The sequence below is a fragment of the Monopterus albus genome, unplaced genomic scaffold (genome assembly GCF_001952655.1).
Source record: "Monopterus albus unplaced genomic scaffold, M_albus_1.0 scaffold17.1, whole genome shotgun sequence".
NCBI classification, from domain to species: domain Eukaryota; kingdom Metazoa; phylum Chordata; class Actinopteri; order Synbranchiformes; family Synbranchidae; genus Monopterus; species Monopterus albus.
In genome coordinates, this window is record NW_018127897.1 from 2,527,518 (window position 1) to 2,553,375 (window position 25,858).

Here is a 25,858-nt window from a genome sequence, read left to right on the forward strand (position 1 = left end):
TTCAGCATCACATTGAAAACAGACCAAAATCTCAACAGCCTAGTTGAAGTGGCATGCTCGCTCAAAACAGTCATGACACTGTTACTGTCAGTGAGACAAGCAAATCAACTTGTTTCTTACACTCACTTAATTCTAAATACAAAAAATGATTCATGTTATATTTCTTTCAATTGTCTTTCCTACAAAATAAGTCAGCAGTTTCTGATATCCTTAGTCCTTAATTACATCAGAGGAACACTGTAACAGATGGCAGATAAAAACAGGATGCCAAGCAAAGAGAAAGAACTGTTGAAGACCCAAAATTTGGAGCTCACAATTTCCACTTCAAGTGTAAGTGATCCTATTAGAGTTTAATCTCTGTGAGGGAGTGTGTCAACAGTGTGAGGTGTGTATGCGAATGTTTAGCTGCCATTGGTGTCCTATGGGAATCATCTGCTATAGGGAGGTTGAGATATTAGCATGTGTCCGCATCTGGTCTGATGGAATAAGTATTGGGACCATTACACCAACAGGAACTTTAATGACATTGCATTCAAATACATAGACTTTAATATGGAGTGGGTCCCCCTTGGAAGGGTTTCCACAAGAATTTGGAGTGTTTGTCTGGGAAGCTCATTCATTCTGTAGAGCAGGGGTGCCCAATACATCAATTGCAATCGACCGGTCGATTACAAAGGTAGTGTTGGTAGATCGCGTGTCAATATGATCAGCTAAGTTTATGCTTTCAAATGAAAAATGCAACATCTTTCCTCAAAGCTGCAGCGCCATGATTTGGGGAACTTCCAAAACCTCACATCAGAGCTGGAGACGCAACAGAAGATCTGTGTGCGCAACTTGACATTGCGCTACACAGAGCAGATTGACAGTTGTCGGTTTGACCAGCACTTTCAAGACTTTGTCTCACTCAAGCCAGTCTCTCCATCTATGTGCTACCCATTTGGGGAAGATATTGAGGTTGATTCACTCGCATCAAAATTTGCAGCGCTGTTTCACCTGAACTTGTCTGGAGTGGAGGATGAGATATTGACACTACAGACTGACATTCAGCTGAAGTCCAGGGCTAATGGTCCATTTTGGAACTTACAGAGAAAAAGTACCCAGACATGAGGAAATGTGCCATTGACTGCATTATTTGTCTCTGCTTATTTATGTGAGTCAGCATTTTCTCACACGGAGATTATTAAGTCCAAATACCGCTCCACCATGACTGATGACCATTTGGAAGTCTTAAACCCTGAAAAATAGCCTCATACCATTATCCCTCCTCCACCAAATGTCACAGTTGGCACAATGCAGTCAGGCAGGTAACATTCTCCTGGTATCTGCCAAACCCAGACTCTCCCCTCTGACTGCCAAACAGAGAAGCGTGATTCGTCGCTCCATAGAAGATGTTTCCACTGCTCTATAGTCCAGTGGCGGTGTGCTTTACACCAGTCGATCTGACGCTTGGCATTGGACTTGGCGATGTGAGGCTTGCATGCAGCTGCTCAGCCATTGAAACCCATTGCATGAAGCTCCCGCCGCACAGTTTTTGTGGTTAAATTAATGCCAGTGGAAGTTCAGAACTATTCAGCTATGAAATCAGCAGTGTCGTCTTTTACACACCATGCACCTTAGCAGTTGTTGACCCCGCTCTATGGCTTTCATGTGGTCTTCCACTTTGTGGTTGAGTTGCTGTTGTTCCTAAATGCTTCCACTTTCCAGGAATACTACTTAAAGTTGACCGTGGGGATGAAATTTCACAAACTGTCTTATTGCAAAGGTGGCATCCTATCACAGCACCATACTTGAAGTCAATGAGCTCTTCAGAATGACCCATTTTGTGTCACAAATGTTTGCAGATGGAGACTGCATGGCTAGGTGCTTGATTTTATACACCTGTGGCAATGGCATAAATAATTTTTACCTGTCAGATGGGATTTCTTGACCCTAACTATCTCCTCTTCTTCTTCTCTGCCAGGCTGTGCAGCAGCTGTCTAAGAAGGAGATTGAGGACCTGCTGCGGCGAGGAGCCTATGGGGCCATCATGGATGAGGAGGATGAAGGGGCCAAATTCTGTGAGGAGGACATCGACCAGATCCTCCAGCGCAGGACAAAGACCATCACTATTGAGTCTGAAGGACGAGGATCCACCTTTGCTAAGGTGAATGAAATTCATTATTATTATTATACAACAACCGGTCTAAGTCAAGAGCTCTAAACTGAAGCTAGTAAACACATCATACTAGACATACAGCAAATACCAAATATTGTCACTTGATAAGGTTCTGATGTCTGCTTTCAGGCCAGTTTTGTGGCATCTGGAAACCGCACAGACATCTCTCTGGATGACCCCAACTTCTGGGACAAATGGGCCAAAAAGGCTGACATTGATATGGATATGGTCAATGGCAGAGTAAGTAACACACCACAATGCTTATAATAGTGGATAGGTAGGACAGTGTTCACAAAGATATAATGCCAGAACTTCTGCAGACCTCCAGGATAAGGCCTGAAATCCCTTTGCTGAATTTGTGTTTGCCCTTCATTCCTTCACTGTAGAACACCTTGGTGATCGACACTCCTCGTGTCAGAAAACAAACAAGGCCATTCAGTGCCACCAAGGATGAGTTAGCAGAGCTTTCGGAGGGTGACAGTGACAGTGACGACACCAAACCTAAGCTCAGGCGAAACCATGACCGCCTCAACAGCTATGGACGCACAGAGTGTTTCAGAGTAGAGAAGAACCTGCTTGTATATGGGTAAGATGATTCTAAACAGGTCAAGACAAAATGACTGCAATTGTGTTGATCATGTCCATAGATAGGACTGAACTAAAATATGTAATAGAATACAAGAAGGATAAATTAGTGACTATAAGTCACTTGTTTTGGTTTGTCTCAGTATCCCTTACTGCTTATGACCAATGCCAGGTACATATGCCAATTATAACACAGCTGTCATCAGTTTAAAAGTAAAATGATATACTGTGTTAAATTTCAATATAGAAATGTCCTCCAAATAGTATACTTCAACAAATGATACTTTCAATCTGAGCCATTTTTATTATTGTTTTCCAGGTGGGGTCGTTGGAAAGATATTCTCAACCATGGGCGTTTTAAGAAGCAGCTAACAGAGTGGGATGTGGAGTCCATCTGCAGGGCCCTGCTGGCTTACTGCCTGGTCCATTACCGTGGAGATGACAGAATCAAAAGCTTCATGTGGGACCTGATTGCCCCTACTGAGGACGGACGTGCCAAAGAGCTGCAGAATCACCTGGGTGAGTTGTGGGACCTTAATGTAACTTTAACTTTTAAAAGTAACAGACAAGGGTCAATGGATAAGGCTAGATTACATGTGACCTAGGAAATGATTCTATTTGAACCCTATCTTCCTTCTCTAGGTTTGTCTGCCCCGGTCCCTCGGGGTAGAAAGGGTAAGAAAATGAAGACCCAGTCAAGCTCTTTTGACATTCATAAGGCTGAGTGGCTAAGGAAACATAACCCCGAACACATGCTTCAGGACGACGGCTACAAGAAACACCTCAAACACCACTGCAACAAGTAGGTGTTTCCTTGTGCCACTTTACATTGCATGTGCAACATTTTAAGAATTTAGCAAACATTTACTGAAACCAGTTCAGCTTCCATAAAGTATATTCCTACATCACAAACAGTATATAAGACACCTCCAATTTCCAATATTTTAACTAGGTGTTTATAAGAAATCAGTAGTAGTAGCCACAATACTCACGATACATGTTCTCCACTGTATAAAAGCGTTATTGTATTTCACGTCATATATTTAACTTGCTTACACTGCACATGGTGATTAATAGTCTGTGGCTGGTTCTTTTATCTCTTGTGGTTGTGTGTGTGTGTGTGTGTGTTCGTGTCTGTTTAAATGCTGGTGCTGTCATAGCACCTGGCAGGTGGTCATTATTCTCTTCTAGCACAGATTTCATCAGTTTATTTTTAATAGAATGAAGCCTAAGTGTATAAAAATACAATTTGCATATGGCTGAAATTTTAACTCCAGCACCTACAAGCCACAGTAATTAGGAGGCACTAAAATGTCTATTGGAGCAGACAGTCTACTGATTCATTAATGGACGTGCATGACATCGAGACCATCTGACTGATGTGAATCTTAATGAGACTTCAGCCCATCTAATGGCCACTGTAGATCGCTATTATTTACAGACAGAGGGGAAAAGATGGTTGCTATCAAAACATGGACTGCTCAGAATTAAAGTCAGATAGATGGCTACTGCTTTCTAAACGAGGACTGTTGAGCTTTGGATGCACAGTACTGAAGCCTCCACAGAAAGTTCCCTATTGTTTCCTGGTCCAGTTGTGCTGAATCCAGGGATATGTGACACACCACATTAACAGGGGCATGTAGTTAGCAGGGTATGCTGACTTCTGCATTTGCTCTCTGAGTACCTGCAACAGGACCGGTGTGGTGGGGGTGGCTTTTTTATGGGGAGTGTAAATGTAGGGCAGAGCTTCTACATGGAAATAAAAACTAGAGGAAGTATTGGATTCTGACACTGTCCAAAAGTCCAAAAGGTCAGAAATACCAGCAACACCTCAAAGTCTGACCATCCTGAATGATCATGCTGTGAATTTATTGCACTTTTTTGTTGAATGAGTATCAGCTGTTCCTTTACTGCATACTCTGAAGTGAAGATGTGACTGTGATGATTAAATCTGCTGACAAATTTAATCTTAGAGTAAAGTTTTGACAAAACATAAAAAATGCATGATGCTTGTGTGTTTTCAATCAGAATTGCATCTGTGGCTCAGTTTCTTCCTGTGACGCTAGTTTTTGATGGATTGTTCATGCCAGTCGTGTTGTTCATACTTGACTTATTTGCTTCTGAAAGACTGTACGACTGTGCTGAGATCCACTGCAACCTCTGAGTGAACCATATCACGCACGCGCGCGTGCACACACACACACACACACAGAGAGACACTGGCTAATAGAGGCTTGGGAAGAGAGTAATAAAGAGCTGTGCTGACGAGCAGAGGAAGCAACAGCTGCTCCTGAGCTGCTCCAGTCACACAGGAGGGTGGAGGGTGGAGAGAGCAAGAGAGAGGAAGTTCAAGACATTGACGTGCCAGAGCTACAAGTCATGACTGGTCACCACAGACATCCATCACTCCGAGAAACAGACAGACGTCACAGCCGTTTCTCCTGCTTCTGTCAGTGAAACAGGAAATACTGTATTTAGTGAGTTACCGCAGAAGAGAGACGGACTGCCTGGTGAGCTGTATTTCAGAGCAGCAGTCCAAAATGTTTTCAGCGCTCTTGACAGAAGAGCTGCATTGAATAGAACTGTTGGCAGAAGAGGCCGCAGGTCCATATGAAGTGATGGATGAATATAGAAGTCTGTGATAATTTGTGTGATGTTTGGCTGCAAACACAGTTAACTAGAGAATAATGTATGAAATTTCAAATGTTCGGTACCATTGGTGGAAAGTAAGTACATTTGCTTAAGTACTGAATTAAGTTCAACTTAAAGTATTTGTACTTGAGTATTTTGATTTTCAGCTACGTCATTCACTACATTTTGGAGGCAAATATTATACTTTTTACTCCATTTATGTTAGAACTTTATAACTGACACTTTATTGATCGCACAAGCTACCCAGCAGTGTGTAAAGTACAAATTATAAGTTTGCTAAAACCAGCTCCTCCTTTACCAGCAGCAATATGATATGTGATGTACACAATATTGCATGAATAAATATAATCCAGTAAGATGATATGCTTTAATTTTAAAAGTTCCATTCTGCATAATGAGTACTTTTGCAGTTAGTACTTTAAGTATGTTTTGAAGCTAGTGTTCAGTACCATTGGTGGAAAGTACTGAATTAAGTTCAACTTAAAGTATTTGTACTTGAGTATTTTGATTTTCAGCTACGTCATTCACTACATTTTGGAGGCAAATATTATACTTTTTACTCCATTTATGTTAGAACTTTATAACTGACACTTTATTGATCGCACAAGCTACCCAGCAGTGTGTAAAGTACAAATTATAAGTTTGCTAAAACCAGCTCCTCCTTTACCAGCAGCAGTATGATATGTGATGTACACAATATTGCATGAATAAATATAATCCAGTAAGATGATATGCTTTAATTTTAAAAGTTCCATTCTGCATAATGAGTACTTTTGCAGTTAGTACTTTAAGTATGTTTTGAAGCTAGCACTTTGTACTTTAATGAAGTAACATTTTGAATGCAGGACTTTTACTTGTACCAGAGTATTTTTGCACTGTGGTATTTGTACTTTTACTTAAGTAAGGGATCTGGGTATTTCTTTCTCCACTGTTCAGAAGTCTGGCAACAGGTGCTACACAGTTGTGTGCCACAGAACTAGTGAGCATGAGTTAAATATTCAGTTAAATTTAGTGTGTTAAATTTACACAATCAAAATTTAATTTGGATCAGTTTGGTTTGAAAAAGTGAGTGTTTCAATATGGGAGTTTTAAGGAGCCTCATTCAGAAAAAGCGTATGTGTGAGATGTACCCATCATTGTGTAAAGAATAATTGTAGGACAGGTAAATAACTCCATGGGGAAAGCAATGTTCCATAGAGAGTTAGCTTTCATGCCAGAAATCCTTAAACCTCTGTGCCAGAAGATATTACACAGTGGAATTTAAAATCATTGGCAACACGGGAGTGCTTTCTACATTCAACAAAATCTCAAGGCAAGCCAAACATTTCAGTCAGGCACACCAGCACGCCACCATCCCCGCCACATCACTGTGTCTCTGCTCAAAGCCTGCTGGCTGTGATGTGTGATCATGCATCACAGAGCTAATGTCTCCCCTGTGAGTCAGCCTCTTTCTACCTTATCAGGCTCGACTTCACACCCTTCATCTACTGCCAGAGCACGACCACGTGACAACAAGGGGGAGACTCTTGTCTCTTCATTCAGTCCTCAGGGCCTAGCTGTGGTGCTGCTCGTGACTCACTGTGAGGTTCATACAATAATGTGGACCTCAGTGATGCAATAATTCACCAATTTAATTGATTGAGCATAGTGTGTATTGAGCTATCATGGTGCTTTACTTAATGTGTCCTGCTCTGTGCATGGGTTGCACAGCTCATACTTTATAGCTATTCACTGCTAAACAAAACTGATGTACTGTTAAATAAACTTACAAAAACAAAACATATGTACCGTATGTGTTGTATATACATTTAGAAGGATGTATGCTATTGCTGGAGGGTACAGTAATACTGAAATGATACAACTGTAGATGACAATTTTAGGATTAGAGCGCAGTTGTCACAATTCACTTATTTACATTGTGTTGCTGCGCATTTGTGAGTATTTGTGTGCTGGTTCCGCTTGCTCAGCATTTGTGTGTATGGTCAGGGCTTTGTTGTGACCAGTGGGTTTTGTCTATGCAGGGTGCTGCTCAGGGTCAGAATGCTCTACTACCTGAAACAAGAGGTGATAGGAAGCCAGGCCCAGACGGTGTTGGATGGTGTGGACTCCAGGTGAGCTGAACTTTCACCTAATCAGATGTTACGTTTCCTTGCATATACTTTCTTCTGCCCTGTGCTTTACAGTTAACATTGTTCTATACCATATACTGTGTGAAACTCTTGATACGCAAACACTTACTTGAACCAGTACAGTTCATGGTACCTAAAACTCTGCCTAGTATGGTTGTAAAATTCTTGAGCTGTTCACATAAATGAATAGCTGGATCCATAAAATAGACAGAAGGTCAGAGTTGTATGTTGGCGCCAGTAGTTTTCATATCAAGGTGAAATAGCTGTCTCATATTTTATTCCAAGAGTGGAGTGTGGCCATTAGCATATGGTGTCAACCTGTTGAAGGAAGAAACTGCTTATTGGCCAAATGAATAAAAAGGTTGTAGAGCTCCACCTGCTGGTCAAAAATGGTGACGATTTTAGTTTTTTCCACAATACAAGGCTGATGAAAATAATTTAACAAAACCATAGTTAACCAGCAAATCACCATCTAAAGTTAGTTTTTAAAAATAGTTTTACAGTTCACATTGGTTTGTTTCCCTTCAAGGGAGTTAAATGTTGAACCTCAGGAGGGAGAGCATGGGCACTTCAAATTCTGGCTACTCCAGTTCATGTGTCGAAGTGTCCTTGAGCATGCCAAGACACTGACCCCCAAGTTGCTCCTGGTGATATCACCGGTGCTTGAATGTGTGTGTGCTTGAGAGGGCCTATGGGTGAATGGGCAAATAGTGTGAAAGTGTTTTGAGTGTGCCACAATGCATAGAAAAGCGCTATACAAGTGTCAGACCGCTTACCATTTTTTATAAATACCATTTTTAATAAATATTAGGAATGTCTGAGTTTTCTGACATTAACTGAGTGCAATTTTTACTTGCCTCAAATAAAACGCAGAGAAATCCTGTGCTCAGGCCAGGGTCTTGAGATCAAGGGCATCTATTTACTTCATTGTCTCTCACACCATTGTTCCCATAAGAGGAACTATACCTAAACCCAAAGTGACTTTAGATTGATGGATGTTAGAAAATGAATAAAATCAGAAAAGGTTCCCACACATAATATTTGTCAAAATCTCCTTCTGATCCTCTTCAGTGAGATAAAGATATGGGTGCCAGAGCCGGATCATTCAGAGCTGCCAGCATTGTGGTGGGATGCCATCGCTGACAAGTGTCTGCTGCTGGGCATCTATAAGCATGGTAAGAAAGCTCAGCTCTGACTGTGACAGGTTTGATATAATTTAGTGCTTGAGAGGTAGAAACAAACTCTCCTAGCCTGTTGTGTACTTTTAAACCATTTGTGGTCATTTTACAGATGTGGAGAGTTCAGTACCTGACATTAATCATTATCTGTGTGTTTTTAAGGTTACTGACCAATCATTTTGAAAAGTATCTGCTCTGACTTTTAGTGTTGGCACCAAGTGATCATGGGAAAGCGGCCAGCTTGTGTATAATGCTTGGCCCCTATCTAAGAGATATGCTTTTCTAAATTTAGTGTTTGCTTGTCCTTCTCTGTATTCCCAGGTTATGAGAAGTACAACACTATTCGGGCAGACCCTACCCTGTGTTTCCTAGAGCGTGTGGGACGACCAGATGAGAAGGCCATTGCTGCTGAACAGAGAGGCAACGATTTTATGGATGGGTGGGTACTATACGTAACACCCGTCCTGGACCTGAAAAACATTATTTAGCTTCTGTTCTTCTTGGTTAAAGTTTAGCTATTCTTAAAATTGTCTTAACTAAGTTGGCAACTGCAAATATTACTCAAACTTTACCTGTGTGTGTGTGTGTGTGTGTGTGTGTGTGTGTGTGTGTGTGTGTGTGTGTGTGTGTGTGTGGGTGTGTGGGGGGGGATGATCCAGAATACAAGCCTGCTCCAGCCCTGCTAAAGGACGATATGGAGGTAAACCTGCAAGAACTACATCTAATAAGGCCTAATTAATACTTTGACTAGTTTATGGTCTATGAACCATGTTGTGACATTGTCCTTCCATAAACACACATCGTCTTCTCATGCAGGATGACGCCTCTTCTCCTGGAGACTTGATTGTCACTGACAACGCTGGAGGTGAGTATTAGATGCTTGCAATCCACAGAGGATTATCATTAGCTTGACATGTCCTGAAGTTTTAAAGTTTTTCAGGTCGGGACTAAAGATGAAAGTGACACAATTTCAGGAGAAAAAAACATGGGAAAGAAAATGTGGGATTTATTTTCAGTTATTTCAATTTTATTAATTAGAGCCGTCCCTGGTAGGCTAGTGGTTAAGGCACAGCGCTCTCGCCACTGGGCCCGGGTTCGAGTCAGGGTTGCATCAGGAAGGGCATCCGGCATAAAACATGTGCCAAATGTCAACATGCGAGTCGTCGGTGTGACGATTTGCTGTGGCGACCCCTAAACGGGAAAAGCCGAAAGTGACTTTCATTTCAATTTTATTAATTAATGACAGTGTCAAGTCAGTGTCAAATTTGGCTCCAAATGTTAATTACTTTTAACTTATACACAGAGAAACTGCTGTCAAGCACTGTAAAAATACTGATTACATTTCATGGTAAGTCTGGAAATATGGTTGTATTTGAATGTGTATTGTATATTACATCATATGTATTCCCAGATGCAGCTCCAGTGACGGAAGGTGAAACTGCCTACTGGCCCTCCTCCTCAGTGCTGACAGCCAGGCTGAGGCGTTTGATTACCGCTTCCCAGCGCTATACCAAGAGCCGACAGATCCTCCATATCCACCAAACTCAGTCCCAGCAGACCATGGTACTCTCTGCTCCACTCTGCCCTCTGCCATCTACACTCAACGACACCCTCAACCCCAAGATGGTTGCTAAGATTGAACGGCAACAAAGGTCAGAACACAGATCAGGTCAATGATTGGCTGAGAAATACGACAGACCTTAGGGGTTTTGAGGAGTAATTCTTAGAAAGAATATCAAATCACATTTTAGTATTGTTGTATATACAAATTGTAACCACATTATAAATGTTCAATATACCTCAGATGGACCAGACGAGAAGAGGCTGACTTCTACCGGGTGGTCTCCACTTTTGGTGTTGTTTTTGACCCAAGCCTTGGTCGGTTTGATTGGACCAAGTTCAGGGCCATGGCTCGGCTACATAAGAAGACTGATGAGAGCCTGCAGAAATACCTGTGTGCTTTCACGGCCATGTGCCGACGGGTGTGCCGCCTGCCACCCAAAGAGGGAGGTCAGTAACCTATTTGTTTGTTCCCATATGAAAGCACACAGGCAAACTGCCAGTCTTAATTTTTATACACCTGAAGTGAAGAAGTGCAGGTACTCACACCATGTCAACATTTCCCAACAATGCATCTGTGACTCTGCTACATCATATGATTACAACAGGAAATGCTTTTGTTTCAAATGATTATTTCAGTTTTTGTATCTTTTTTTTTTTTGTCAGAATATTATGTCTTAGTCTTTGCCTCGTGCTGATGTCACACATACACTTTTCTCATGATGATGTCATTAATACGTGTTACAGTTATTACTGGCACTAAATGGTTTTATTCTGGAGAGAGATTAGTAGCACCCTAGCAAACAAGCTGTCTCAGCAGGGCTGAGGTAGAAGCGTTGATAAGCTTAGTCATTTGTGGAAAGACAAACAGTGTAATGTTTAAACTCCTGGGCCAGACTGCTCTCTGGGTCCTACCTATAAAGCAGCCTTTATTTCCTTGTACACACCAACTCTCACACCTTCTCTTTATTCTTGTTTGTTCCAGACGCTGCGGTGGACCCATCTCTGACCATCCAGCCCATCACAGAGGAGCGAGCATCCCGGACTCTGTACAGAGTAGAGCTTCTTCGCCAGGTGAGAGAACAAGTCCTTCGACATCCGTTACTGTATGAGCGCCTGCCGCTGTGCCAGATGAGTTCTGATTTACCTGTATGGTGGGAAGCTGGTACACATGACCGTGACCTTCTTATTGGTGCGGCCAAGCACGGTGTCAGCCGCACAGATTACCACATTCTGAGAGACCCTGAGCTCAGTTTTATGGCTGCCCAGCGTGACTACAGCCATACAAAAGCTGCACAGCAGCAATCACGCACATCCACCCCGCTCCTACACCCTCAGCACCAGGCCACCAGCTCAGTGTTGACAGGCTCTCCGCTGCCTCCACCAGCCCAGAGAGACACAGACCCCTGTGGGGTTGTGCCTAAACTGGAACCAGCCTCAGAGGGTGAGGAGAGCAGAGAGAAACCGGGCAAGAGCTGGAGTCCTCCCCGAGCGCCAGCTACTCCCACAGGTCTGGAAGAGAAGCCTGTTTCTGAGACACGGGACAATGAGAGGCAAATGGTGGCAGCACGAACCAAACCCCTGACACCTAACTCCTCAGAGAGGAAACCCAGAAAGGCCAGCAAGAGGGACCGCAGAGAGGCCAGGCGTGGCTCCGAGTCTGACTCGGATGGCTCCTCTTCAAGCTCTTCATCACGTTCCTCCTCTTCTTCATCATCATCCTCTTCTTCCTCATCACATTCCGGGTCCAGCTCCTCTTCCTCTTCGTCATCTTGCTCCTCTGGTTCTTCATCATCATCATCATCCTCATCTTCTTCTGATGACAGTGAAAGTGAGGGAGAGGAAAGGAAGAAGAAAGGTGAGTACTTCTAAGTTTTTATTGTGATGTTGAGAAATATTTTGGGGAACGTGTCAGAGCAAAGACAGGTTATATTTCACTGCATTCCTTATCACATAGATAGTTAAAATAAAATAAAGCAGATTTCTTTCCCGCTTTCTACTTCTCTTTGGCTCAGTTGCACAGTATTTAATAATAATAATCATATTCAAATTTACGTGACAGGAAGTTGTTGCAGACTTAATAGTTTGACACGGTTCCTATGTCACGTTCTCAGTGCCTGCAGCATCAGGTGTAAAGGGCTTTGATGAGGACAGCGTGGCATCTCTGAGCACTATACAGGATGAAACGCAAGACACTCATGTGGCTGAGAACGGCATCACCAACAACTCCTCGCATCCTTTCCAGGGAGGAGGATACATGCTTGCTGCTTCCTACTGGCCAAAGGTGAATTACTGTACTCATGTGCAATCCAGACACTGTTAGTGATGCATGATAAGAGTGCATGGCTTACAGAGCACCATTTTAAACATTGCTAAACTTAATAATTCTCATCATCAACAACGTCACTGTAGCTGTTCAAATCGAATTGAAGGATGTATTTAATAATCAAGTACTGTCTAACAAGTATTTGTCTGTGATGATTAGTTTTCATGATGTAAGTCATAAAAACTAATCAATATTAAATCCTTCAGCATACTAGTGAGCAGTAGGAAATCAGACTGAAGACTCTCCATGCTGCTGTTTCATTAGGATCGTGTGATTATCAACCGCCTGGACAGCATCTGCCAGGCAGTGCTAAAGGGCAAGTGGCCAGGAACACGTCGGGTCTACGAGCCTGGAGGTGCAGTGACCTCCTTCTACACCACCAAGCTGCTGGACAATGCCAGCAGCCTGTGCGAGGACCCCTCTGCCTCGCCACATGGGTCAAAGGTGACCAAGCATGTTGCAGAAAACAAGGAGTTCTCAGTAAAACTCAATGATGTATGTTGATTTCTCCCTTCCTCCCCTCCACACTCTGCTTCGCCCTAATCATAGGACCCTGCCACTTCTGCTGCCATGACCGGTGTTAGCTGCCGTGTTGAGCATGTTTCTCAGGTTTCTTCCTTCCTTGGGGTATGAGTAGTGGTTTTGACTGCCTGGTGGGATGAGAGATTAATTTAATAGCAGCATTCCTCTCTTTTCCCACAGTTGGGCTCTGAGGCTGTGATTACATGAGCACAAATCACTCAGTCATGAGGTTATAATAAGGTTCAGTTTGAAGTCTCTCTAGAGTGAACGGGTCTTGTTTATAATCTGATTGAAATGGAGAGGCTCGGGTGGGTGGTTTTTAATATGCTCCTAGGCATTGTGGCTATTAACTTGGAAGGCTTGAGACTTGCTTCCATTAATTCCTTGCTTTTGTGTTGCTTTTTGACAAGGATCCTTTCCCAGATGTTATAGTTTTTACCTTGACAGATCCTCAAACACCTACTGCTTGTTACCTTTAAAATCTGGACTTTGTACGCTGCCAGCAGCTGCCTTTGTTGGCATGGCTTCCCAGTACAGTGCAAACTATGAACAGGCTTTTCCCACTGCCCACTGCATCTGTGTGTCCCCATAGTACTAACAAGGAAATACCTGAACAATGTGTTGTCATGAAAATTTCATTTTAGATGATAATTTACATAAATCTAAATCACTTTAAGAATTTGTACAGAAAAACAGACAAAGGTTTTATTTGACAGTCTGAATGCAATAAACAATCTAAGAAGGTATTTAAAAAAATAAGTATGATGTTTCTTTTTTGTTTATAATTCTGTGTTTGCCTCTTGATTTTCTTCTGAACTTGTCTCACGCTCTTCTTTGTCTAATCATACCAGGAAGGGGGGCTGAAGTTGACCTTCCAGAAACAGGGTCTACCTCTGAAGAGGCCCCTGGAGTCAGAGGAGGGCTCCCAGGCCCAGCAGCAATACCTTGCCCGGCTTCATGAGCTGCAGAATGCCTCGGACATGGGCCTGGCTGACATCACCAAGCCCCAGTGCAGCTTCCAGACTGGTGTGTTTACTCCAGCAAATACCTCAAGATCTGTCCATACACAGTGTAGGGAGATGAGGCTAACACGTTTTCCTTTACTACCACTACATAGCTGCAAAGTATAGTTCTGCTGACTGTGTAATCACTGGTCATCTTCTGCAGCCCTACTGCCTTTGTCTATAGGATGGAAAAGATGCATTGAGTCTGACATACTGTATATCACTGAGCCTGTAACCTATCTAACTACAGGTGAAAGTTTGAAACAGATGATTTAAGTCTGAAGTGACTGTGCCACTATTTCAAGATGTATCTTACAGCTTTATCATTTCAAGTTACATTAGGCTTTATATATAACAGTATAGTTCACAGCTAATGGGTTGTTTCTTCCCTAGCGCCTCCAGGTCTAACTGGTCAGATGAGGCTGAATGGAGTTGTGGACGGCCAGCCAGTGGTTAAGAAGCGAAGGGGGAGAAGGAAGAATGTCGAGGGCATGGACCTGCTCTTCATGAACAGGAGTAGAGTCCCAGCTGTGCCTGACCATGTAAGCAGTTTTCTTTAGTGCTTTGTTTTTGCAAACATAGGAGCACATGTTTATGCCACCTAGAGAATCATAAAGATGCACAAATGTTAAGCTACATGCAAGTATAATGTTCTCTGCCCATATATATTCTCAGGTGCCTCCAGGGTGGGGTGGCATTGGCCAGGTGGGCATGACTGCCCCTGTACCGGGCTTTAGCCAGAGCTCAGGTCAGGTTCCTGCAGACACAGAGAGCAGGGTCCCTGTCATCAACCTCAAAGATGGCACCCGACTTGCTGGGGATGATGCACCCAAGAGGAAAGACCTAGAAACATGGCTCAAAGAGCACCCTGGCTTTGTTGCAGACACAGGAGCTTTTATTCCTGTAAGTCTTTTTTTTTTCTTTTCAGTTTTCTCAGTCATCTGTCTCTCCCCTCAGTAGACTGTAAGAAAAAGGTACAAGGGTTCTGTAGTGTTAGAGGAAAGGGAACCAAGAAGCTTTTTCATTCATTAAAGATTTTTGTTGTTTCATGAAAGATTCGTTTATGGCTATATTAGGGTTATGATGAAACGAAACATGGCCATGATCAGTAAATGCAGTCGTATGTTATTAAATATAAGAAATGTTCAGTTTTCATGGAATAAATATGCTCTCCTTTTAAAGAGAAGGGTTTTGTGCAAAACACAGACAGAGAACACAGTTAGCAAATAAATCACTCATAGAAGGTACAGTCTGACAATGCAAAAGCTAGTAGCTCATTTGTGCAGAATTTAGACATTTTCTTTTAACAAGAGTATTTTCCATTTCGTATCCAGGGGGTAAATAAGATGCAAATGCAATTCCACTTCCAGGATGGTCGGCCCAAGCAGAAGAGGCACCGCTGTAGGAACCCCAACAAGATCGATGTCAACAGCTTGACAGGAGAGGAAAGGGTCCAGATCATCAACAGGAGAAATGCACGCAAGGTGTGTTTGTGTGTGGGTCTGAGCTTCTTTAAATACTAACAAAAAGCTATTAAAATGCTGTATTGAGGCAAGCCAATAGTTGGGACTTGTTCTTTCATCAAATTGTAAAAATAATAATCACCCTTTAAAAAGCTGCCTTTAGTGACCAATAGATTTGCTTTCAAAAATGTGTACTTTATAATCATTTGATATTGGCATTCTATAGCTCTCACATTGTTCAAATGATGGACAGGAAATATCTGATTGCATGTATGTGTGTATATAATATTTTCTGAAAAACAGTTCATACACAAACATTTTACAAACAACTTAAAGAAAGTGATATGTTGTTATATTTTAATCTGCATTCAGGCTGATAAAGTGCAATTTATGCACCCGAGACAACTGTGTACTTCCCAAACGTGCTGACTGTGCTCACGTGGTGTGCAATCCTTCCTGTAGGTTGGTGGAGCTTTTGCTCCTCCTCTGAAGGATCTGTGCCGGTTCCTTCAGGAGAACCCTGAGTATGGAGTCCCTCCTGAATGGGCTGATGTGGTCAAACAGTCGGTGAGTCACAAAGTCACACTTTCATCAGATTAAGACTTGACTGGAATTTCAGTACGCAATATCAAGGAAGGCTATTTTGAACATACTAGTAGCTAAAACGAATGCAACTCAGTATAACACCAAAAGTTAGTGTCATTTAATGAGGGTTATAACCTGCTTACGTTTAGCTTGGTGTACCTAATAAACTAGTAATAAATATGCATGTTTACTCCACTGTTATCTCATGCACTGTGGCATTTTTAATATTTGGCTATGCTGTATAACACATATATGTTCCATGTTTTATCCAGGGTTACCTCCCAGAGAGCATGTTTGACAGGATCCTGACAGGACCCATTGTTCCTGAGGAGGTGAGCCGGCGTGGACGTCGACCCAAAAACCCCCTGGCCAAGGCAGCAGCGGCAGCAACAGCAGCACCCAACCCAGCAGCCTCAGCCCTTGGTATGAATTCCCTGCTGGCCAACGGCCTCCTCCCTGGAATGGACCTCAGCAGCCTGCAGGCCTTCCAGCAAAACCTCCAGAGCTTGCAGTCCCTGCAGCTCACAGCGGGCTTGATGGGGCTGCCATCCAACGCTAGCAATCTCGCTGCAAGCAACTTAGCTGCCATGTTTCCCATGATGCTGTCTGGTATGGCTGGATTGCCAAACCTGCTTGGCATGACCAGTTTGGTTGGGAAGCCTGCTCAAGAGGACACAGGAGGCTCAGAGGAGAAGACTAAGGGAACCACCAGCGGTGCAGCAGGAGAGCCATCTGCCTCCAAAGCCCCTTCGCAAACCTCAGACACCAAAGGAGAAAGGACAGAGGACTTGAACGCAACTACTTCCTCCACATCCAGCTCCACTTCAGCTGCCACCACCCCACAAAGTGCTTCAGCTGCCTCTGCAGCCTCCAGTCACCCACTGTCTCTAAACCCCTTGTTACTAACTAGTATGCTTTACCCAGGGATGCTTCTCACTCCAGGCCTTAACCTTCCCGTGTCTGCCACACAGCCACAGAGCTCAAACAGTGACCCCACCCTTCCTCCTGCTCCTCCTCCCCCTGCAGCCTCCCATTCGTCATCACAGGAGACAGAGCGGCCAGTGGCAGAGAAGAACGATGAGGAGGAAGATGAGGCATTAGAAGAGGCTTTGGATGAAGAAGAAGAAGAGGAGGAGGAGGAGGAGTCAGCAGAACAAAAAGAGAATAGTGGTCCTGAAGGTTCAGGGAAAGCAGACTCATCTTCATCGGAGTCTGGGAGCTCTTCGTCATCCTCAGACAATTCTGACTCCAGTGACGAGGACTGATTCTATGAATATATAATTATAAATTTATTTATGTATCGCCTAAAAATCTATACATATATTCACATACGCGTATATGGATTTTTCAGCACTTGTTGCAGTTTCTTTACCTGTAAATAGAAGAACTAACTAAAATGTTGTGTAATAAAGACTACAAAAACATGAAAAACATGAAAAAACTGACTTAAAAGGAACTGAAATAAAATTTCAGTGTTTGGTCACAAGTTAGTCTTGTTTTGAGACATTTTGCATGTCAGACTGAGTAGATTTTTGAACTCTGTGAAATTGTACCACCCGATGTACAATTGCAACAAAAAGGCATTATTGTAATTATGTCAGGATTTAATTTTATTAAAAAAGTGAAACTACATGAACATGTTCGTTGAGCTATACTGTTAATATATTTTGATCGTTGGGGGTTGGGGGAATGACACTTGACATAAACATTAGTTCCTCTTGTAAATATTCAGTACTTTTACAGGTTTGTTGACAACTTATGTTTTGCAGATCATATGTTGAATATGTCAGCAATAACTTGGGCAGCTAATGAATGTCACTGAAGCTGTAGATTCTCTGTCTGCCATGTCCCACCCCAGTGCACAACTCACACAGCGTCAACTACCTATCAGTTTCATATCATGCTCATTGCTACAGTTGTTCAGTCTGGAATGGGATTACCTGAAGCTCCCTCTTAAATATCCATTTGATGTGTGGGGCATCTGTATTTTTTATTGTGTGGCTGTCACACATGCACACACACACACACACACACATATATACATATATATATATATCAAATCCATCAGCTTAAATAAATAATTGAATTTTCTGCTGTGATTCTACATTTAAAGGTTTCATTTTTCACACTGTGTAATTCACCTTATCAACCTGTCCAAGGTGCACTTTAGCTTCCCACAGTAGGCTTACATGCTCACTTGCACGTCTGTTGATTTCGATTGCAGCATCAATCTAAACTCTTTGTGCTGTGGGAGAGAGAAAACCACCTTTTACTGTGTGCCAAAACTGTCCTTTGATCCTTTGAGGTCCTGACTGATTTTGTGGTTTCTGTGTAAAGTAGTGCTAAAGTTCAGGATTCTTGATGACATGGATATTATTTCAGCAGCCCTGGTATATCTGACTGCATCTTACCTCAACTGTCCTAAATGGCTAGGTTTCACTGTGCAACTGTACATCTGCATGGGTGTGTTTTCTTGCTGTCCATGTACATAATGTCCTTGTCTCGAATGGAATGTGTGTGTCACAGGCCTCTTTTTTGTTTTTCCTGAGAGCTTCCGCTGTGGTGTTTTGTTTGGCTCGACTGCTCATCTCACCTGGTTACTGCTTCTGTAACTTTCCAGTCAGTGTGTCCTGTATTAAACTGTGTCTAACAGTGTTTTGGGGCAGCACGGTGGCGCAGTGGTTAGCACTGTTGCCTCACAGCAAGAAGGCTCCGGGTTCGGGCCCCACCCAGGACCCTTCTGTGTGGATTCTGCATGTTCTCCCTGTGCTTGCGTGGGTTCTGTCCGGGTACTCCAGCTTCCTCCTGCAGTCCAAAGACATGCAGCTTAGGTTGATTGGTGTCTCTAAATTGCCCATAGGAGTGCGTGTGTGTGGTTGTTCGTCTATGTGTTAGCCCTGCGATGGATTGGCGACCTGTCCAGGGTGGACCCCGCCTTCGCCCGATTGTCGGCCGGGATTGGCTCCAGTCCGTGACCCCGTTCAGGGATTAAGTGGTAGAAGATGAATGAATGAATAATAATAGTGTTTTGACCTTCAAATACAATGTATTACAAATTCGGAGGAAGTTTTTGTGTTGTATGACCACCTGTCTACCAAAGTCTTGCAGGAGATACATGTCACAAGCACAGAATAGTTTAAATCATGGCAAAGATTGTTGTAATTGTCATCGTCTTTGAGTATTACATTTTTACACAGTGCCAGACAGGCTATCTTCAGGAAGGGCTCAGAAATAGCAGCTTGTTTCACTGGAAGTTTGCAGCATTGTTGTGTGCATCTCACTTTGTCCTCGACTCTGTTCTGCTGATGAATGGAGCTTCAGCTAGATGTAGAAGTGCCCTTATCCTGTACCTCACTCACTCTCAGCTTCTGTCTGACAAACTAACTGCGCAGATTTGTGCTCTGTGTTTGTGCATTTTGTTCATCCCCTCTTGTTCATTTTAAGCTGTAACCAGGATGCACACAGCATAAACACTGGAGTTCACTCATGCTGAAGTACTTTTGCAATTTCCTCAAGCACAACAGTGCTTGCTCTAGGACTGCTGTTACACAGTGGACTGTTAAGACACATTTCAGAATCTTTGAGGTTGGACTGGGGACACTGGGGCACTCCAGCGGCCCCCCATGTTGAGTCTGAATTAACTCAGTCCATTTAGTTCTTAAGTATTGCTGTAGCATTGTTCTCTGGTGGGCTAAACCATTAACAACCCCACAGTCTGAATGCATAGACTGAAAATGTCTGATTTGTAATGTTCCTTTAAATTGGTTTTGCTTGCAATGCAGTTGCATTTTTGTTTATTTTTATACACACACACACACACACACACACACATATTGCTAACAGTATGATATTTTTTTTATGTCTGAGTAATGAACTTAAACATGCCACTGTCAGTCTGTACATCTGCACCTCTGCTCTCTTTAAACTTGTAGTGCCCTTATGCAAACACCCAGTCATTGCTACTTCTGCTGTAGGTGACTGATCAGACGACTTTTGCTCATTTATGGATTGAGGACTGTGCTAAGCCTCTTTAGAGCAGAACCAGGACAAGGTAGACATAAGTTCAGACTTCAGGCATTTTATTTTTTCCCTAGGTTGTACTGTATAAGGTTTCCCAAATCCCTGCTATTTCTAGAGAAGCAGTGTAAAACCTCCATCAGACACAGGCACAAGTATGCAAGAGGAATAACAAAACACACTACTGCTGTACAGGTTTTTGTTCTATTTTGCATAAATGTGACCACTGAGATGATAAAACTACGATCATTGGTTTTTTGTTTTGTTTTTTTCAAGCTTGATAATATCCTAAATGTCACCCTGGTCAGTGTTTGTCTTTTTTTTCCATTGGACAGTTGTAATATTTGCAAGTTGTGGTCTGTGTAGTCAAAATAATTCTTTATGTAGTGCAGGAAAATGTGTCTTAAGTCATTTGTAATTTATTGGATTACTTTCTATGAAGTGCTATAGAGGAAATTGAGGTTTAATTATTTTTATTAAACATATTCTCCTGACTGTCTGACTAATTACGTGTGCCTTTGCCTGTTGCTTTTTCTGGGGGCCATTTTCAAGAAGTAATCAATGCCACAAACTTTTTGTCCTCCTCAACGCTGTACACTTTCTTATTGTTCCACTCCAGTAGGTTTTCCACAGAGGTATTCACTCTCAAAGGCAGATTCAGTGGCATTGCTGCTTAACCCTTAACTACAGCAGGTTTTTCCTCCTTCCACCCTGCTTTTATCAAAGTGCTAAAGCTATAAATCAGAAAACAGTGGTTGCTAACATAACATGAATGTTTAAAGCGCAAGTAGCAGAAAGGAGTACAGTAGGGTTCTTTCAGTGCCAGGGTTAGTATTGTAGGGGTGTCCATTCAGCTTTTTCCTCAGCCAACACTTCTTTGTTCTAGTTATAATTTTTTTAAGTCTGTTTACTCCTGTAAATGCTTGTAAACAACTGTGTTTTGGATGTCACTGCACATAGCTCAACGTCTTTATCACTGTCATAGCACAGGGTTTACAGGCTTTTCCTCTCTACTTTAAGTCCTCTTATTCCTCCTGTTGGTGGCACTCTATGGTCTGTGTACCACCACCTCAGTGTTTATCATAGCAACCAGACACAGATGACAAGTTGGGGCATGTCTGCTTTAAGAGGCCAATGGGTTGAACTTCCTCAGCCTGTAGAGCAGCAGGTTAGCTGCTCTGAGCCCTGCTGTACCTCTGCTGCTGCACAAACGCACAGGACATTCTTATACCAGGACACCCTCAGCCTGGCTGCTGAAACCACACCAAAGGCACTCAGGCACAGGTAAGTGATTTCTCAAGCAGTTGGAGTCTTTTGTTCTACAGCAAGTCTAAAGTTCAACTGAGATGACCTGACTGACAAATGTAAGGCAATGTAAAATGTAACACTGCTGTCATCTACACCATGTGTGTAAGAAATGCTACAAGACAGACTGACTCTCCATAGCTAATAGCCAGCTATTTAAATTAGCTCTGTTGCAGCCCAGGCTCGATGCATTGTGCAATGTTTTATTGATAATCAAACCCAAAATTAGTCCCGAGTAAACTCAAGTGCCTTTTAAATGTGCGCCACATATGAAAGTGAAACTAAGGCCTATTTTGATGCAACTTCTCTGTGAAAGTTTGTCAGAAGGAAACAAGAAATGGTGTGACCAAGATAAAGTGGGTGACACATTGGAAGTGAATCATAATGTATGTTTATTTGTGATTTACTGGAATTTCCTGCAAAACAAAAGTTGGATGGCATTTTACAGAAAGGTGTTTCCTTCATTATAATGCACAGAGAAGTTCTTTTATGCATTAGAGATAAAGGACAGCATAAAGCATTTGGGTAAGTTAAAGTAATTTTTTCTATTGCTAGTTTTTGTGTTGGTACACATTTATAATGAGACATTTATCAGTCTTGTCAAAGGACGATTTCTTGACGGTTCATGGATTTTCAATCATGCACATGAACACAGGCTACAGTGTGATTCTGAGAAGCTGCGTACATACTCAAGTTCCTGTTTCTTTGTATTGGCTCTAGGGGACTCACTGCTCTCACCCCTGAGGCTGTGGAAATTCATGCTGCTTTGGTAAAGAGGACGTTTTTAGAAATGTGCCAGTGTTTTCTCACTGTCTCACATCAGTGATTTAGCCTAATTGACAAGTTCACAAAGCAAAAACCCAGCGTTAGACCAACAGCTAAAGAAAAAAGTCACACTGCATCTTACACTAGAATAACTTGAATAATTAAATGCAAAGGAGATGTACTGGGATATAGATAATGAGCTACAATAATAAGAATAATAATGCTACTAATTGGCAACTATTCTGATAACCTGTTGGTATTTTTAAATTATTCAAATTTCGCTTAGTTCCAGCTTCTCTGTGAGGATTTTCATTGTGCCTCCATTTTTTTAAAGTTGTAAACTGGATGTCTTTAGGTTTTGAACTACAGGTCAGACAAGACAAGACATTTGAAAGTATCATCTTGGGTCTTGCAAAGCTCTTTCTGATCATTTATAAACCAAGCAATTTAGTGATTATTCAAAAAAACAAGAAATGTTATTCAGTAATAATGAAAAAAAAGTGTTTATAGCCCCCAGTTTTAGACTACTTTAAGTATTGAACAGCAGAGTGCAGCTGTACTGCATGTCTTCCATGGAGGAAAACTGAAAAATGAAAGCTTCTGTATTTGCTCTCAGGCCACTTTTTCCTTGGACGATAAAGGCTGCTCAGAGAGTGTGTTGTTACTATACCTCTGTATGTGTGTGTGTGTAGAATAAGGTATATTCTGAGTAAGATAAACTAAGTAACTATTTACATGAGACAGCTACAGTAGACTGCCAGTACCTCCTTAATTAAGAAAAACTGGAGGGAAATAACAAAACTGTCTAATCTAACTACCCTGACTAAATCTAATAACCAAATCACACAGAGTGCTAGGCTCAAAAGGAAATATAAAAACACATAGCCACAAAAATATTCTCAATGTATTTGCCACAATGCCATTGTGTCTCCCCAGTGAGGTATGACATGGTTTATTTATGCGAGTGTCCTGTACACATGGGGCCCAGCCCCATGCAGACTTGCAAGACACTGCACAGAGCAAACATAGGTAATAATAAAAAGGGCGTGCTCCTCTGATGAAGATACACATTCACAGTTCAGTTCTTTATCATGTAGCCTCTATCAGTTTCTTTTTACTCTAAACTTGTTTTGTTCTGTATCACACACCAATCACCACATGTCATCTGGACATACTATAAACTGAGGTCTGTCACACTCAGTGAGGACAGTAACCCAGACTGATAAGCAGCACATGTGGGAATGATTAGAGAAACAGAATCTTCATTCAGTGAACACGCACACAGATAAACAGAAACAGTTGATGTAAAATGGGGGTTTACCAGCCAAAGGAGGAGTATTCACATCGTTATGTTCTTGTATTTTCAACATGAGGAAGGAGAGGAGAACTCATCATCACATATCTCCCATGTAGCATACATTCTCTCTTCATTATATTGTGTTCTTGTTGTATTCTTCATTATGCTTCTTTCATCAGCTGTTTTACAGAGCCTTAGATTTTGAGATTTAAATTTTATGTTACCTATGTATCTGCGTTATATTTCACTTATATTGTGTGGCATTTGTGTGGATGGCAAAGTAAGAATTTCATTGTACAGGGAAACACGTTTCCTCACTGTTCATATGACAATAAATGCTTGACCTTTGCTTAGGTATCAGTAATGAACAGGTGTTGGAGATGATGTGTGCTGAAGCCACATCATGCTTTTTCACATCATGCAGCCCAGAAAAGTAGAAAAGAACATAATTCAGTCAGTTCAGTCCAAAATGATTCCATTCGCCAGGCCCTCTTAATGCTGTGGTTGTGTTGTGTGTCTAGCTGGAATGTTCTTGTATAATTATTCCAGTTGCTGCTTACAGAGATGAGGGTTCGCTGGCATCTAAAATATTCCTCTTGCCTCACACTCAGAAGGTCAACAGTCACTGCTTTCTAACAGAATAAACAATAAACCTGTTTGGGACGTTTTCCTATCTTAGGTTTAGACTCAGAGTCACCTGTTGTCATTTTACCGTCTAGTTATCTATTGACTTAGGTTCATCACTGATTTTACTGTAGCACAAGGTTTTATATGCATTAACTGTCTTTCAATGTTTTTTTCTTAGGTGCCCACTCTTGCTCTGACCTTCATCCTATGTGAGAGTCAAGGTCACCATGGCAACCGACCCCGAGAGCAGCCCGGGAAAGCCGAGATTTGGCCCCAGTGACCGCCTGATTGCCATGTTCAGGTTAGCACTGACTGCAGTCTCATACAATATTATTACTCACTGTGGCCATGTTGAGTCATCTCAGACTTTTCTATGTACAACAGTGTTTAGATATTTTACTAGAATCATGGTCTTTGTTGAAAAAACTAGTATTACTGCAGTATCGCTTACTATAAATGTAACCAGGGCTACTTAGTGTATTTAACATCTGGTGTATTGGTAAAAGGCACATACTGTAGGCTATGGTTTGTTTTAAAACCTGTAAACATTATTACAATTACAGTGAGATCTTTTAAAAGATTTTGTCTGGCCTTTTATTTACTTTTCAGTGTAGCTTCCAAATCAACAACTCTAGTGAATTTCAGTGTATTTTTAATTTACTGTATATTCCAACTAAAATTCCTTTGATTCAGAGCCTGCATCAGAGATCCAACTGAGGCAATAAAAGCACGACTGAGACATATGTTGCACACATTTCTGCAACACATCAGGGACAATGCAGAGAATGAGAAGACCAAAGGTAGGCTACACCAACATATTCAGTGACTGACAATAATGAAAAATAGGACAAGGAGAAGTGCTAGGCTAATACGTTGAATGTTGGGGATACATTAATGGAGAATGTTTTCATTATTAGTTATTATTACTCATTAGTTATTTCTGGAGGACAAGTGAGTATTACTGATTTACAGCCCAGAATTTTATGATGGGTGGCCAGTGACTAGAAGCGTGACAGACTACTTTATGACCGGCATATTCACTTGTTCTATCAGAAACAACAATATCTCTGAGCAAGTCAGGGAACCACTGCCCACTCACATATTTTTGGTATATATGCTTTGTTATATATGAATCCACCATCACAATGGCTTCGCAAATTGGATTTTGTCTGTCATAGTGAGCTAAGATTCATAACAAATCCAAAGGCATTAATTCACCATTGTGCACTTTATCCAGAAGTGGGCTGGCCGTTTTTCACTATGGTGCCTGAGTCATTGGTACATTTTAATTTACAGAGCTAGTTCAGAAAAAACTACCCACATACCTCTCTGGACGGGTTACACAGGAACTTGAGAAGATAAAGAAATGGTGTGATAGTAATATACTATCTCTGAATTTGGATAAAACTAAATTTATGGTATTTGGGAATTGTAGACTAGATAATGAGCTTCAACTGAAAATTGGGGGAGCTAATATAGAACAAGTACATGAAATTAAATTTCTAGGTGTCATAGTTGATGACAAATTCTCCTGGAAATCTCATATCAGATATGTTCAGCACAAAATAGCAAAAAATATATCGATATTGGCAAGGGTTAGATATATTTTGGACGGGAAAGCACTACGCATTTTGTATTCTTCATTGATTTTACCATACTTAGAGTATGGCGTTGAAAACTGGGGAAAT

The 25,858-nt window shown here is 41.8% G+C and overlaps 2 protein-coding genes across 2 annotated transcripts in view; both read left to right on the top strand.

The window, feature by feature from the left end:
- The window catches only part of chd9 (chromodomain helicase DNA binding protein 9), an 85,237-nt gene extending 67,446 nt beyond the window's left edge, over positions 1 to 17,791 (top strand). The window contains exons 19-39 of the mRNA XM_020592488.1: positions 1,961 to 2,143; positions 2,285 to 2,395; positions 2,542 to 2,741; positions 3,060 to 3,259; positions 3,383 to 3,542; positions 7,414 to 7,503; positions 8,593 to 8,696; positions 9,021 to 9,144; positions 9,348 to 9,399; positions 9,516 to 9,564; positions 10,123 to 10,351; positions 10,504 to 10,709; positions 11,245 to 12,117; positions 12,374 to 12,543; positions 12,850 to 13,080; positions 13,959 to 14,133; positions 14,505 to 14,653; positions 14,787 to 15,014; positions 15,446 to 15,595; positions 16,037 to 16,141; positions 16,432 to 17,791. Of these exons, the coding sequence (XP_020448144.1) occupies positions 1,961 to 2,143; positions 2,285 to 2,395; positions 2,542 to 2,741; positions 3,060 to 3,259; positions 3,383 to 3,542; positions 7,414 to 7,503; positions 8,593 to 8,696; positions 9,021 to 9,144; positions 9,348 to 9,399; positions 9,516 to 9,564; positions 10,123 to 10,351; positions 10,504 to 10,709; positions 11,245 to 12,117; positions 12,374 to 12,543; positions 12,850 to 13,080; positions 13,959 to 14,133; positions 14,505 to 14,653; positions 14,787 to 15,014; positions 15,446 to 15,595; positions 16,037 to 16,141; positions 16,432 to 17,424 (4,782 nt within the window). The 3' untranslated portion in view covers positions 17,425 to 17,791. The remainder of the gene's footprint in view (positions 1 to 1,960; positions 2,144 to 2,284; positions 2,396 to 2,541; positions 2,742 to 3,059; positions 3,260 to 3,382; positions 3,543 to 7,413; positions 7,504 to 8,592; positions 8,697 to 9,020; positions 9,145 to 9,347; positions 9,400 to 9,515; positions 9,565 to 10,122; positions 10,352 to 10,503; positions 10,710 to 11,244; positions 12,118 to 12,373; positions 12,544 to 12,849; positions 13,081 to 13,958; positions 14,134 to 14,504; positions 14,654 to 14,786; positions 15,015 to 15,445; positions 15,596 to 16,036; positions 16,142 to 16,431) is intronic.
- Positions 17,792 to 21,316: 3,525 nt separating this feature from the next.
- Positions 21,317 to 25,858, top strand: part of LOC109955832 (retinoblastoma-like protein 2) — an 11,369-nt gene continuing 6,827 nt past the window's right edge. The window contains exons 1-3 of the mRNA XM_020592361.1: positions 21,317 to 21,460; positions 24,335 to 24,471; positions 24,864 to 24,970. Of these exons, the coding sequence (XP_020448017.1) occupies positions 24,398 to 24,471; positions 24,864 to 24,970 (181 nt within the window). The 5' untranslated portion in view covers positions 21,317 to 21,460; positions 24,335 to 24,397. The remainder of the gene's footprint in view (positions 21,461 to 24,334; positions 24,472 to 24,863; positions 24,971 to 25,858) is intronic.